We start from the raw sequence: 13,373 nt of genomic DNA on the forward strand, positions 1-13,373 counted from the left end.
ACATGCTTTGAAGGGGAAATTAATAATAATAATAATAATAATAATAATAATAATATGTACTACTAATTTAAAAATGTTATTATTTTGTATTTTGATTTGCACACACATATGTACTCACACAATTTTCACCTGGATTTTTAACTGTCTCCCCAAAACACTTAAATAATATTTCTCTCTCAGTTAAAGATTCCTTTATTCTCGATCCAGAATCTTCCTACTCGGCACACCTAACAGGTTCGACCCAATGAAAGATTCGTTGCCCTTGCTTTCCAGCTCCCCACACCGAAACCCCGATCTCATCTACCCGTTTACTCGGAAGTAAGGTCGTTCCCCTCCGCCCCTTCCCAAGTAGTGCTCAGCTGTCAGATAAGTGCGCCTAGGACTGCCACCTGAAAAATGCTTCTGGGTGGCTGCATCGCCTCCATCAGTTTAAAATACTTCGGGACAGAAGCATCTACTTCTACGTGGATTTGGGGGGGGGAAACAAACTGTACGGGTTGTCGGCAGCGCTAGTCCTACTCAGAGTAGACCTACATACTGAAATTATTGGAAATGGCTATCACGAGTCCGTTAATTTCAATGGGTCTACTCTTGAGTAGGGATACGACACCCCGATGTCATTACTTTCCATGCTGCCGGCGCGCCAGGAGTGCAGCTTTACGTTGGAAAAATTGCCATGCAATGCCATGGGGCTTACTTTCGAGGAGACACGAAGATCACGCCCCCACCTCAATTCTCCACGACTAGAGAGCTTCTATACACTGTTCATCCTACGCAATGACATATAAGGTACCTAATCTATAGATGCAGTATATATTTTGTGTGCTGCGTATCTGTTTCTGTCTACAAATCTGCCCGATTTTTTAAAGCGCCAAACGACACTCCAGACGAGTTTTCCCTGAACCTGGAAGTATGCAATTAATCCTAAATATCAACGAATACGTTTGCATGCGGATATGCGTGTGCCTATAAGTTGCTGGTGGCAAATCACATCACGAAAATACATTTTTAGGCACTGTGCTATATACAATCGCCAGTACAGTCACTTGTAAACATATGGATTGTATCCAAGCATAGTCCTGCTCAAAGTAGACCCATTGCAACGCGGCTGACTTAGCTCCATCAACTGCGAGGGGTTTGCTCTCAGAATGGCCAAACGCTAGAGGCAACCCAACGCATCTCAGAGAGAGATACAAAACTGGGGGGGGGGGGGGAGAAATATTTCATTTATTTGTTGCATTTATTCATCTAAGAGGTTTATTCTACACGGCTTAAATATTCGCGTCTCGGAGCCGTGTGGGTAAAAACAACTCATGGAGAGAAACCCACGGGGCTATACAAGGTCCGCTGGACCGAGCTAGTCTTAGCCACAAGCCTGAAGTTCAGCGAGGAGGGGTCCGTAACGTCGCCCGTCTATTTCCCATCTTGTCCCCAAGTGCGAAGGCAAGCATCGCGATTCAGCCAAGGTCGAAACCTTTCTCCCGCCCCATTGCTCTGAACCGCACAGGCCAGGCGCGCCTCACCGTCTCCCACTGAAACCAGCGGGTCCTTAAAACAACCACAACCAACACGCGCTTCCCTTGTGCTAGCACCGAGCGTGCACACGACCGTTTAAGATACGTGTCGGCGTTTGCCGACTGCTGCTTATTCTTGCGGAGGGAAGTAGGAATCAAATGCGAATTGTTTCATTAAAGGGACAAAGGAATGACAGAGACAGATACAAGAATGCCTATTTAGCGACCTGGTAGTAAAGCCGCCTGGAAATCAAGGCGTCGAATGCGTTAGCGGGTTTAATGTTTCCCACGTGCTTCCAGCCGTGGACACACACGGTGGGCATAAAATTGGAAGGAGCCCGTTTTACCTATAGGTTTGGCTCATGGCATCTTACCAAGCGTTTGAGTGTTGTTGGTTTTTGTATTATTATTATTATTATTATTATTATTATTATTATTATTATTATTAAAAATCAGATTTCTTTATTTTTCTTCCACGGGAGAGGGTTGCTGGTGCAAAATAAAATAAAATAAAATAATTAAGGAAAAAGCGGCGGGGTTGGTGAAGCTGGGAATGACTGCATGCAGGAAGCCCTTTCGTCCCGCTAGCCGAGGCTGCTCGCAGGCGATTTCTTGGCGACGCGGGACAAGAGGGACTAGAAACTTGATGGAAAAGGAAGGAGGCCCCCAAAGCAGAAAGAAGCCAGGCTCTCTTTTGACACCGACAAGCCTACCCGTGCCTACTCGGAAGTAAGTCCCGAGAAACTTACAACTCCGAAGCCTAAGCGGGCCTTAGGCACCCACTGATCCAGGAACAATCCTCTTTCCCCTCTCGAGGCTGGCTTGCGAGTAGACCTGCACAGGATGGCATCTTGCCATGGGGAAGGGAGGAAATCGCCTCTCGGGACCGGTGGGGGTGGTGTATTGAGGAGGGGGCAAAGCAAACTAGTTTGTTTGTGGTTGTTTTATTTTGTGGGGAGGGTGCGCGATCGCTCGCAGGAAAATAACCAAGATGCGAAGGGACAACACAGAGAGCAGGTGGATTTTAACAATGGGGGCAGGTCATCCTTTTAACGAGGAACTGTCCTTCCTGACTCCTAACATTAGCGGGTCACGATCTGGCGCTCCGTATTGCCGACACAGGCTGGCAGCTTCTCTCCGCGGGTTTCAGCCGGGGGACCTTTCGCCTGCACGGAGCCACGGCAATTCCCTGGCCCTCCGGACACCACCTCTCCCTTCGCTGCTTTTATTCCCTTTCCGCGCTGAGATCTTTCCTTTCCTCCCTCGCCTCGCTTCCTCCCGCAGCTCTTTTGTCTCCACCGCGCTTTTCATTCTGGGTGCCACGTTCTTTTTGGCCAGCCATATTTCCCCTCCCTTCTCTTTAAACATTTCTTTTTTTATAATTTTTGCAGAGGAACCAGAGGAACTTACTCCCGAGTAAACATGCCTCGGACCGCGCTCTGATCCATCCATGCTTTCACTTATGCGCATCTCTTTTACGCGCTCCGCTCTCCAGACCCCAAAGGGTTTCCAGAGCGCCAGCTAACTATTTAAAACCAATCTTTTTCTTTTTCTTATTTTTTTCTCAGTCAACCCCCCCCCAATTATTTTATTTCTACCCCCCCCACCCCTGTGCTCTGGATTCCCCTTTCTCTAGACTGCGCTGACATCCTCGCAGCCTTTTGCAGAGCCGCTTCGGCAGAATCGAGGCGTCGGCCCATTTCAAACTACAGGAAGGCGGCCGATGGACGGGGCCTCCCTCTTAGGAAGTTCTCAGCCGATGGACTGGACTTTTCCTCTCCTCCCGCCTTGGGAAGTTAAAAAAAAAACCCGCTTCTTTCCCCTCAAATACTCTTCCCAGTCTTGGAAACTCAGGTTTGCCATCTCCATCCTAACTCTTGCAGGTAGATGGGTAAGGAGTGTGTGTGTGTCCTTCCAAGTGACTTTACTCAGAGTAGACCCATTGGATTTAATGGACCTCGGTGTCCATTAATTTCAGCGGGTCCCCTGCGGGAGGGATCAACACAGATCAAGGGGTTCCTGGGATCTAGACGTGTGAAAACAAGGATTCCAAGTCGCCCGCGCGGGTGCAAAGTGAATTCTTAGATCAGCTGCGGGTGGCGGAGAGAGGACGGGACCCTCGTGCGCGCCTGCCCGTGTGGACACGCAGGCACCAATCGCTTCGTCAGCCGGAAACGCATTTCCTTATTCAGATCTAGTTATCACCCGGCTTATTCACAGCAAACAAGCAGAGGGATTGTGCACAAGGCGCAAATCCTCGCATTAGGAACCCGCTTCCTTCGCTCGTCTGGAGTTTGGAATTTGCAAAGACAAGGAGGGAGATTTCCTAGATGAATTCTAACACCTCTCTCAATACACACAGCCCCCGTGTGTGCTCTAAGTCGGCAGGAGAAAATAACTTCTACAGAGTGGCTGGGGAAACCCAACCAGGTTGGTGCGACATAAACAATAAAATTATTATCATCATCAATTATTATTGTGTGTAGGTGTGTTTTTGTAAACCGACCCCACGCCTAAGAGAACGCTACATAAGCAAAGTCGGGTTTCTTCCGCGCGCGCCCCAGTCCATTGCCGGCTTAATTTTTGCTAACCTCCGAAAGTAGCTCGCAAATAAAATAAATTGGGAATTAAGAGGAGAACATCTCACTAGAATGCTTTAAGTGGGGGGAGGTTGCTTAAAGGCGCGAGCCAACCTAAATTCACCATTTGAAGGGGGAAACCCCCACGTACGTTTACTCAGGAGTAAGTGCCATTGCACAAGGCCTTGCTCCACTTGCCTGGGAATAAGTCGATTTGAACTCAACGGCACTTACTTCTGAGTAGAAGGAAAGACCCCGCTGTTCACCTCCCGGATTTTTACTAAGTTTGTAACCACAAACGTGTTTACTCAAAAGCCCGACTGAGTTCAATGGCGTTTACTCTCCAGTCGGTGAAATTAGGATCGCAGCATTTAGAAGTCCCTAGCTTTTTGGAAGGGACATGTGTTTAGATTTTCTCCCCTGCCCCAGCCCTTCAGATAATCCTATTTCTGTTGCCTGTCGGGTCCTTCCTTTGGATAAAATGCTCCCCGAAAGCTTAACGCGTAAAAAGGTATTGTTTACTCGATCGTTTGCTTACAGAGGAGTACGAAGCTCGCTTCACTTAACGCGCTTAAAAAAAATAATCTTATGTTAATTTATATACCGCTTCCATGCGCCAGAATGGCATATTATCACGATTATCATTTTATTGCATAAAAGCACATTTAAAAATTCTCCTTTCCCGTGCATCGTTTTTAATAACCTTCGGAACCTCAACGGAATTCCTATAAAGCAAAAATAAAAAGGAGGAGACATATTTTCCTCTGGTTTTTTAAAGTTGGCTTCCCTCCCACCTTCTTTAAATTGCCCAAAATGCTGTTTACTATCATTTTAATTACGATTATTAAGAAACAAAGAATGCCGCCAAAAGGAAGCCTCCTTGGAAGGATAGCAAGACGAAATATTGGCCAGACGGGGAGCATCATTCAATTTCGCAGGGCGAGGGGAGGAGAAGGACGTCTTTGATCGGGTTTGTTTGTTTTTTGACTCTTTTTTAAACACCTAAAAGAAGCCCAATTTTCAAAAGAAGAGCTTTATGGTATCAGGGTGGGCTGTGATCGTGGCGTATTTTTCCACTGAGGAAGAAACCTGGGCAATTCAAGGTCAATCCCTCCTTCCCCTCTCGCACAAACCTTTTGTTTATATATTTACTCTCGGACCTTTTTCTTTGATCATAGAAAGAGTGGCTTTAGCAGTGATCTTCCTCTCGCGATTGAATCGATGGGCGCCGAAAGGAAACCGATGCCAACCCCGCCTCTTGCAAGTTGTTACGAAATTGGAAAGGAAAACAGAAAATGATATGCAGAAGTCCTTTCCGCGCCTTTGAGGAAGGTGCTGCTAGGGGGTTTAATCTAATCTAATCAATTTATCTATCTATCCATTCATCCTGTTAGATTTACCTGTATCTAACTACACACACACACACGTATATACGCACATCGTGGGTTGTATTCAGCCAAGCTGTACTCTTCGTAGACCTACTGAAACGAACGAACCGAAGTTTGTCATGCTCGTTAAATTCAGTGGGTCTCCTCAGAGTAAGGCTTCCGCTCACTTATCGTGATAACGTCGACTGAGTTATTTTATCTCTCCGGTTTGAAAACCAGGCAGATTTGAAGAACTGGGTTCTGAACATTTTAGGGGTGGGGATACAGGAGTTTCCTTAAAAAAAAAAAAAAAACTTTTTAAAATTCCAGTGATTCCGCTTTCTCCCTTCTGTCCTTTGTTTGATTTAGGAAAAAGGCCATATACGGTGATGAGATTTGGCGTTTGGGGGCGGGGGGGGGGAGAGAGAAGGGAAGTGTGACTTGTTAAAGTGGGTCATATTAGAAACGCCCGCAGAGAGAGATTTCCCGAATTGAACTTTGCAGAAAGTCCAACCCCCCCCCTTGTCCTGGGAGGCGGGAGGGAGAAGAGAGAGAGAGAAAATCATTTTCTTTTTTAAGGTCACCCTCCCTTTTCCCAGGCACTGATTGACAGCTGACACAGCCATCAGTCCTCGCTTGCTACTCTAGAACAAAGGCCCGCTGGAGAAAAACAGACGAGCCTCTTTACGCATAACGCATCCCGCATTCTCTTATAGTTGCAGTTAATAATAATAATAATAATAATAATAATAATAATAATAATGTGCTGCACGAAACAGAAATATCCTTGCCCTGAGGACTGATCAGCCTACCCTCCCCCAAATATTTTATCCAGGCAATAATTTTTTTAAAAAGGGGTCTTAGAAAGTCTAACTCCGCTTGCGTCTGGTTGTGGTGGTGGAAAAAAGCACTTTTGCACATGTTCAGAGGCCGGGTAGTTCCGTCAGGTATCCTGGGGCCAGAAAGCCCTGGCAATTCAAAGAGGGCCCGGGGCAGATAGGAAAGCCCGGAAGGTATCGTTTTATTTTTTTTTGGGGGGGCAAGCGAAACATGGTCCTGACTACTTCTCTCCTTTACGCACATAAAGTGGTTTGTAATGTGGGGGGCGGGCGGGAAGCAGGAGAAAAGTTTCAAGCATGGTACCTTAACTTGGACGCGACTCTGCGGAGGTGGGTTAGGGAAATAACCCCTCCCTGCTACCCAAAGTTGATGAACAGAGCAATCTCCGGCGTGTTTAGGGGGACGTTGTCTTACTGTGTTTAACAGGGCTCAACCCCAGGAGCTGCGACCCTACTCACGCCGGAGCAGGCGTGCAAGCTGCGATCCTAGATGCACCCACCCAGGAATAAGCATGCAAGCCGCGATCCTAGGCACGCTTCCTTAGAAGCAAGCCTGCGAGCTGCGACTCCCGGACACCCTTGCGCAGTCCTAAAACGCGCTTCCCTAGGGCCAAGCGCGCAAGGGCAGATTCCCCCCGGGAGCAAACCTCACTGAACACAATGGGCTTACTCCCTAGTAAACACATAGTAAACACAGAAAGTGAGACAAAAGAGACCATCCCTTCCTCCCTCCAAAAAAACCCCCAAAAAGTTTTGGACTCACCTAAAAAAGTCGTTTTTACAGTAAAGCTTCCCTTCCCTGGAGAAGCACTTCTCGGTCAGGTTGCATTTACATTCACAGCACTGAACGCATTTGACGTGCCAAGCGCGGTCCAAAACGTTCAAGAGGAAGCGGTCTAGGATGGGTCTTTTGCAACCGGCACAGTGAACCATTGTCTTTGGTTAGGGGGGCGGGCGGGTGGTTGGGGGCTGTGGCTGTGGCGCTGGGTATGTCGTCGTGAGTTGTTGTTTTTTTGTGTGTGTGTGTGTTTTGGAGGCGGAGTAGGATCAAAAGTTTGCAAGCAAGGCTGGAGGAGGCAGGCAGGCAGGAGACGCTTTTCCTTCCCAGATGTCCACAGCAGAGGCAGAAATCAATGCCCCAAACAAGCACCCCAAAACACACACCCTGGTGTGTGGGTGGGTGTAGGGAAAACCCTCCCCAGGCTCGGCGCTTTTGAAAAACCTTCACGTTGGAGCAAGCTGCCTGCAGAAGTTGATCTTCTCAACGAAGTCCCGGCGGGAACATCAAACTCAAAAGCCAACGATCATCACCATCATCAACATCAATAAATCTTCTCTTTGAAAAATTCTTCCAAAAATTAAAAACTCCAGCGTCCAGAGGAGGCCAGGCTGGCGGCTCAAGAACCAGAGACTGAAGCTAATCTTCTTCGTGGCCTTTTTCTGGTGGCTGAGGTTGTTGCCAGATAAAAAAAGCCTTCTTCAAGAACCTGAATTATTATTATCAATAATAACGAATGAGAGCAATCGAGGAGGCCAAATCAGGTGCTGTCGGTATGCTGGAAGGTAAAGGAGCATGGGGTGGGGGTGGGGGTGGAGGTGGAAACAAAGGAGTCCTCGCAGGTTTGAGGTAGAGCAGTCAGAGGTCAAAGTGCAAGTCACATCAGAGCCCCCTCCCCAACATTAAAAAAAAGAATCGTCCAAAATCATAGGCTGCAATGCTTGGGGCATCTCAAAACGAGGAGTCTTAGGGTGTCTCAAGAAAAGGGAGAGAGGAGATATTTTGAGGAGTCAGAGAGGAAGGGATGGCGAGGAGGGGAGAGAAATATGATGTCTGCTATATAAATAGAACGATGCTCATATTAGGAAATCGAGCGGGAGGGGGAAGTGCAGGCTCTCCCCCCCTCTCTGGTGACAAAATCAAAACAAAAACAATTTTTCCCTAATTTTATTTTAAGAACACCCCCAGGTCGGTGCTGATAATCACCCTCCTCCCTTTTCTATAATATAAAATCCTTTGGGGGGGGTGGGGGTAAGGTAAGCAATCAACAGCGACCAGCCGCAGTTCCCTTACCCCTATGGGCTCGGAGTGAGTCCAGGAGTCAAAAACTCTTTGGCCCGGTCCATGGGGACCCGCTGGATGCGGGGCTGGCTTGGCGAGGACGTTCCCGGGCTGCTGAGGACATCCAGCAGGTCCCCCAACCTCTTAAAAAAAAGAATAATAATAAAAATCGAATTAAAGGAGCTCTTCCCCTGAGTCTCTTCCTGGCCGATGCTGGAGGCGAGGGGACGAGGCCTCTGGCAGGCGGGGCTGCCTGTGCTTTTGCTGCTGCTGCTGCTCCGGGCTCTCCAGTCCCGCGCGCGCCTGGCTCTGCCTCTTTTCCTGGGCTGCTGCTGCCGCCGTCGCCGCCGCTGCTCCTTCCAGCCTCGCTATAGTCTGCATGTTGGCCGCCGCCTCCACGCCGGAGCCTTATGCAGGGACCCGCCACGTCACCGCCGCCGGCGCCCAATCGGAGGGCGCCCCTCTCGCCCCGCCCTCCCCTCGCCCATCATCAGAGGCTCCTCGGCGAGACCCCGCGCGCGGCCGGCGGAGGAGGAGGCCAGCCGGGGAGCCCGGCCCGGAGCCCGACGGCGCGGACGCCGCTCCCACCAGGTGCGCTGCTGCTGCTGCTGCGCTCGCGCGCTCGGACGGGGCGCGGGGTGGGGGTGGGGGTGGACAGAGCAGGGTTGGGGGCTGTTTAGGATGGGGAGAAGGAGGAGGATCCTGGAAGAGAGAGGACCGGGCGGAGGAGGAAAGAAGGGGCTGCCTGCGTCCTCCTCTCTCCTCGCGCTCTTCTTCGCCGAAGTTGATGGAGATGGAGAGGGGGGAACTTTCGGGAGAGTTTGAGCCCGAGGATCGGGAGAGGTCCCGCTCTGAAACCCGCCGCCCCAACGGGTAGGTCCTTTCGGAGAAGAGCTGCAGGCGAGTCGTGTTGTTGTATTCATGTTGTTGTTGTTGTTTAGTCGTGTCCGACTCTTTGTGACCCCCTGGACCAGAGCATGCCAGGCACTCCTGTCTTCCACTGCCTCCCACAGTTTGGTCAAACTCATACTGGTAGCTTTGAGAACACTGTCCAACCATCTCGTCCTCTGTCGTCCCCTTCTCCTTGTGCCCGCAATCTTTCCCAACATCAGGGTCTTTTCCAGGGAGTCTTCTCTTCTCATGAGGTGGCCAAAGTATTGGAGCCTCAGCTTCACGATCTGTCCTTCGAGTGGGCACTCAGGGCTGATTTCCTTCAGAATGGAGAGGTTTGATCTTCTTGCAGTCCATGGGACTCTCAAGAGTCTCCTCCAGCACCAGAATTCAAAAGCATCAATTCTTCGGTGATCAGCCTTCTTTATGGTCCAGCTCTCACTTCCATACATCACTACTGGGAAAACCATAGCTTTAAAGATAGGCATGTGTATGTGTGTGTGTGTGACATATATGTCTGTGTGTATGTGTGTATCTTTATTTTTCCTTTTTAAAAGGAGTTGCATCGAACTAGGAACGTAGAATGTCATGCCTTATACCGAGGCAGTCCCTGTGGTCCACTTGAGGCCAATATTGTCCACACGGACTGGCAGCCGCCCTCCCCAGGGTTTCAGGCGAGGGATCTCTCCCTGGAGACTCCTGGGATCGATGTTGGGACCAGCTCGGGGCCTGTGGTGTCTAGTGGACCCGTTGGAATCGCTCGCGTGGGTTTCGAGGGGTCTGCTCTGAGCGCGGCTAAGGTTGGGCCGCAACTTCTCGACCTGCTCGGAGTAGACCCACTGAAGAAGACGGGGGACTTGCGGATTGAGGGCCATTGCTTCGAATGGCTCTACTCTGAGTAGTAAATAAATGAAGTAAGGTTGCTCTTAGCAGAAAGGGAAGGGGGCAGTTTATTGTAATCGCTCGCCCGACTTGAAAGGGAGGAAACTCAAGTTCATTGTATACGATTTATCTCTCTCTCTGTGTTTTATAAAAAGTTTAGCATTGGCAAAAGAGGTGCGTGTGGGTGTTTTGCTTTCGGTTTTGCTGAGGGTAGGGGCAAGAATCTCCTCCTAGTCTGAAATGGAAATGGGGCCTCATTACGTTGCGGGTGGGAGGCGAGACGAAGATAAAGTCTGTGTGTGTTTTGCGAGATGTCAGGGCGAAAACCTCGATTGCTGACTGCATTCTGCCTGGACTTCACAAATAGCACTCGATCCCCAAGGAGGAGATCCTGGGCGTTGCGGGGGGGGGGAGTACTGGGAAGGAGATCACACAGGATGCAGGCAGCTCCTTCAAAAGCCAATGTGCTCGCAGATCGAAGGGGCAGCCTCGGAGCGGACCGAGGGAGAAAGACTTCGCCATCCGCGAGGAGAAAAAAAAAGGTATTTTGGAAGGAAGAACTTTAGTCCGGGAGGACGCGGGTGGAGACGTCCTGATAAGATCCTCCTCACGCTCCCTAGATCTGTAGTACTTCTAGTACCTTTTAAAATAAGGGTGTACAATATGTATGTATGCATACTGCTTATATACGTGTGTCAAGTGTGTGTGCATGGGTTGCATTCAACTAATTTTTACTCACTGAAATTTACCGATACAAGTCAGGCTCGTTGTTTTCAATGGCTCTAGTCTCCCTCTCTCTGTGTGTACAAATATATATAAAACATACAGTACACAAACTCTCCATGCTTTGTGAAGGATGCTGTTTCATGTGACCATTTTTGGAGGGGGTAGGGATTTCCGTGAAAGATGAACTCTTGAGCTCTGGGTTAGGCCTCGAGGCTGGAGTGAAGTGGAGTGAATATATTCATCCATATATGTACTGTATCTTCTCCCCCTTTTCCCTCCCCGTTTCTCTTCTGTACTTTTACTCATATATATATATATATATATATATATATGGGGGCTGGCCAGCCTTTGGGAAAGGATGACTCCAGGGGAAGACAAAAAGATGTCTGTGTGTCCTACTAATCGCTTAATCCAGGTAGCACTTGTTGATCTGGGGGAAGGGGGGGGGCGGAGACCCTCTTTCCAGTCCTCACCTGTCCCCTCCCCGAAAATAGAAGTTTTAAAAGTCGATCTCCATTAACTGCAGAAACGCGAATCGCTTAAAAATCTCCCCTTCTGACAAATTCCCCACCTAAAATCTTGCCGCTTTCGGTCAAGAGGCTCAAACCTCTGAGAAAACAGCCGTGTTTGTTTGTTTTTTAACAGGAGAGAGCTACATTTAAATCCCCCCTCCCAGTCAAAGCCCTTCTCAAATAGAAGGCTAACAAGTTCTCGCCTTTGGGTTTACACAACATGACTAGCAAGATGAGTGGAGCCGAAGAATTTCGCAGGCAGACGGTATTCCGACACTTCTTTGGCTCTCGGAGTGCCAAAACAAACAAACAAGAAAAACCATTTAAAAAAAAGAATTTAGTTGTAATTGTTTTTCATCTCGAATGACTAGAAAAAGGGATAAAATAATAATGGAAACAAAAAGATTGCTGTTGCTATTAATTCTGCTATTAATAATAATAATATACAGTAATAATTTATGCCACCTTTAACGGTCTCATTTCTACTTATTTTAGGTTTGTTTATTTATCCTGAAGAAACATCGAACTCCTACATTTTCTCCTTTCTTATTATTTCGTTTTTCTAAAGGAACAACATTCTTACAAACCAAGGTTTCTCCAAAACTGCCACACAAACGCAAGTTTCCTTTTTTCAAAAAGTGAAATCGGTTTGTTCCCTAAAGTTTCTCCCCTTAGTTGAAAGGGATGTGAAACCAAGAGCGTTTATTTCCCGTCTAAAATTTGCTTAGGATCCCGATGCCAGTTCTTTTAAAACGAATTATTTGCTTGGAGACCAAACATGTGGTGTTAAAACAACGGGGTGAAGGCGAAACTATGGTGTTTTAAAAACTCCTGTTTTTGGAAATAAGATTTATTGAACGCAGTAGGACTTAACTTCTGATGAGAGGCGCCTAGGATTGCGCTGCTGCTGTTTCTTTTAACGTAGTCGCTCCAGAAAATACCCCACCCCCAAATCAATTCAAGAGATAACCTTCCTCCCCACCTCAGCTAATCTCTTGATTCTCCACCCCTGAAGTATTTCTGCTATCTTGCAAGTTTGCCATAAACTGATACATCCTGCCCCCCCCCCCACAATAACATAGGGCGGAGTGTGAGGTCAGCAACACCCCTATTCTTCCCCCAATCACCGCTCTCAATCCGATTTACAACCTAGTGAATCCAGAGTGAAGCCTCTTTGTGCTCCCCTGTTCGAAACACGTTGCTTAGGGGAGTACACCCAGCCCATGTTTTCCCCATGAAATCCGTTTCCAGATCTGGACCTGCGGGTCAATTCTACAGAAACGATTAATACGGAATACCGCAGCCCGACCACCAGCAAACTAGTTAGATGCGTTTACCACTAGTTTAAGAGAATGAGATAGCTACGATCCACAGCAAGCGTGGTTTAGGAAGAAACTCCGCGCACCCGGATAGGGACCTGCTTCCAAAGAAATCTCGTTACATAAGAAGATCTGCAGGCGTTGGAAGGATCTTGGACTGCCCAAGGATTTAGCCGGGCAGCCAAGGCGCGCAGCGGGTCGGATCATCAAGCTGCTCAGACCGCGATCCTGAGCGCCCCAACAGCCCGATCCTATGCATGTTTACTCAGAAGCAAGTCGCCCTTGAGCTTTGCTCAAGAGGCGTGCCTAGGCTTCGCTGGTCGCGTCGGAGGTTTCCTAGGAGAGTAGTCTCGCGATTTACCCTCTCCGAGGGCGCTCCCCTTTTACTGAAGCCAAGACAGTTTGCATTTATGAGCAAGAGGGGTTCAAACAAACGCTGGAAAAAGAAAAAGCTTTGCATGGACAGATTCCTCGTCGAAGACGTGCCTGGAACGGATTCCGACGTCACTCTGCAGATTCCGTGTCTAAATCGTCTCTGGGACGCATTCCGACGTAACTTTGCAGATTCCGTATCTAAAGCCAGACCTAACTTTACGGGTTCCGTGTCTAAGGTGTCTCTGGGTTTTGCCATTGCTTGTCTGCTTCTTGACTTTTTGCCTATGTGGGTGTAGAAAAGGGGGAGGGT

At 48.5% G+C, this 13,373-nt stretch overlaps 1 protein-coding gene across 1 annotated transcript in view; it reads right to left on the reverse strand.

The window, feature by feature from the left end:
• Positions 1 to 8,715, reverse strand: part of LHX1 (LIM homeobox 1) — a 51,765-nt gene extending 43,050 nt beyond the window's left edge. Inside the window, exon 1 of the mRNA XM_081844238.1 lies at positions 7,063 to 8,715. Within this exon, the coding sequence (XP_081700364.1) occupies positions 7,063 to 7,232 (170 nt within the window). The 5' untranslated portion in view covers positions 7,233 to 8,715. The remainder of the gene's footprint in view (positions 1 to 7,062) is intronic.
• Between the last annotated feature and the right edge of the window lie 4,658 nt (positions 8,716 to 13,373).

This window comes from Podarcis erhardii (assembly GCF_964252035.2).
Source record: "Podarcis erhardii genome assembly, chromosome: 16".
Lineage (NCBI taxonomy): Eukaryota > Metazoa > Chordata > Lepidosauria > Squamata > Lacertidae > Podarcis > Podarcis erhardii.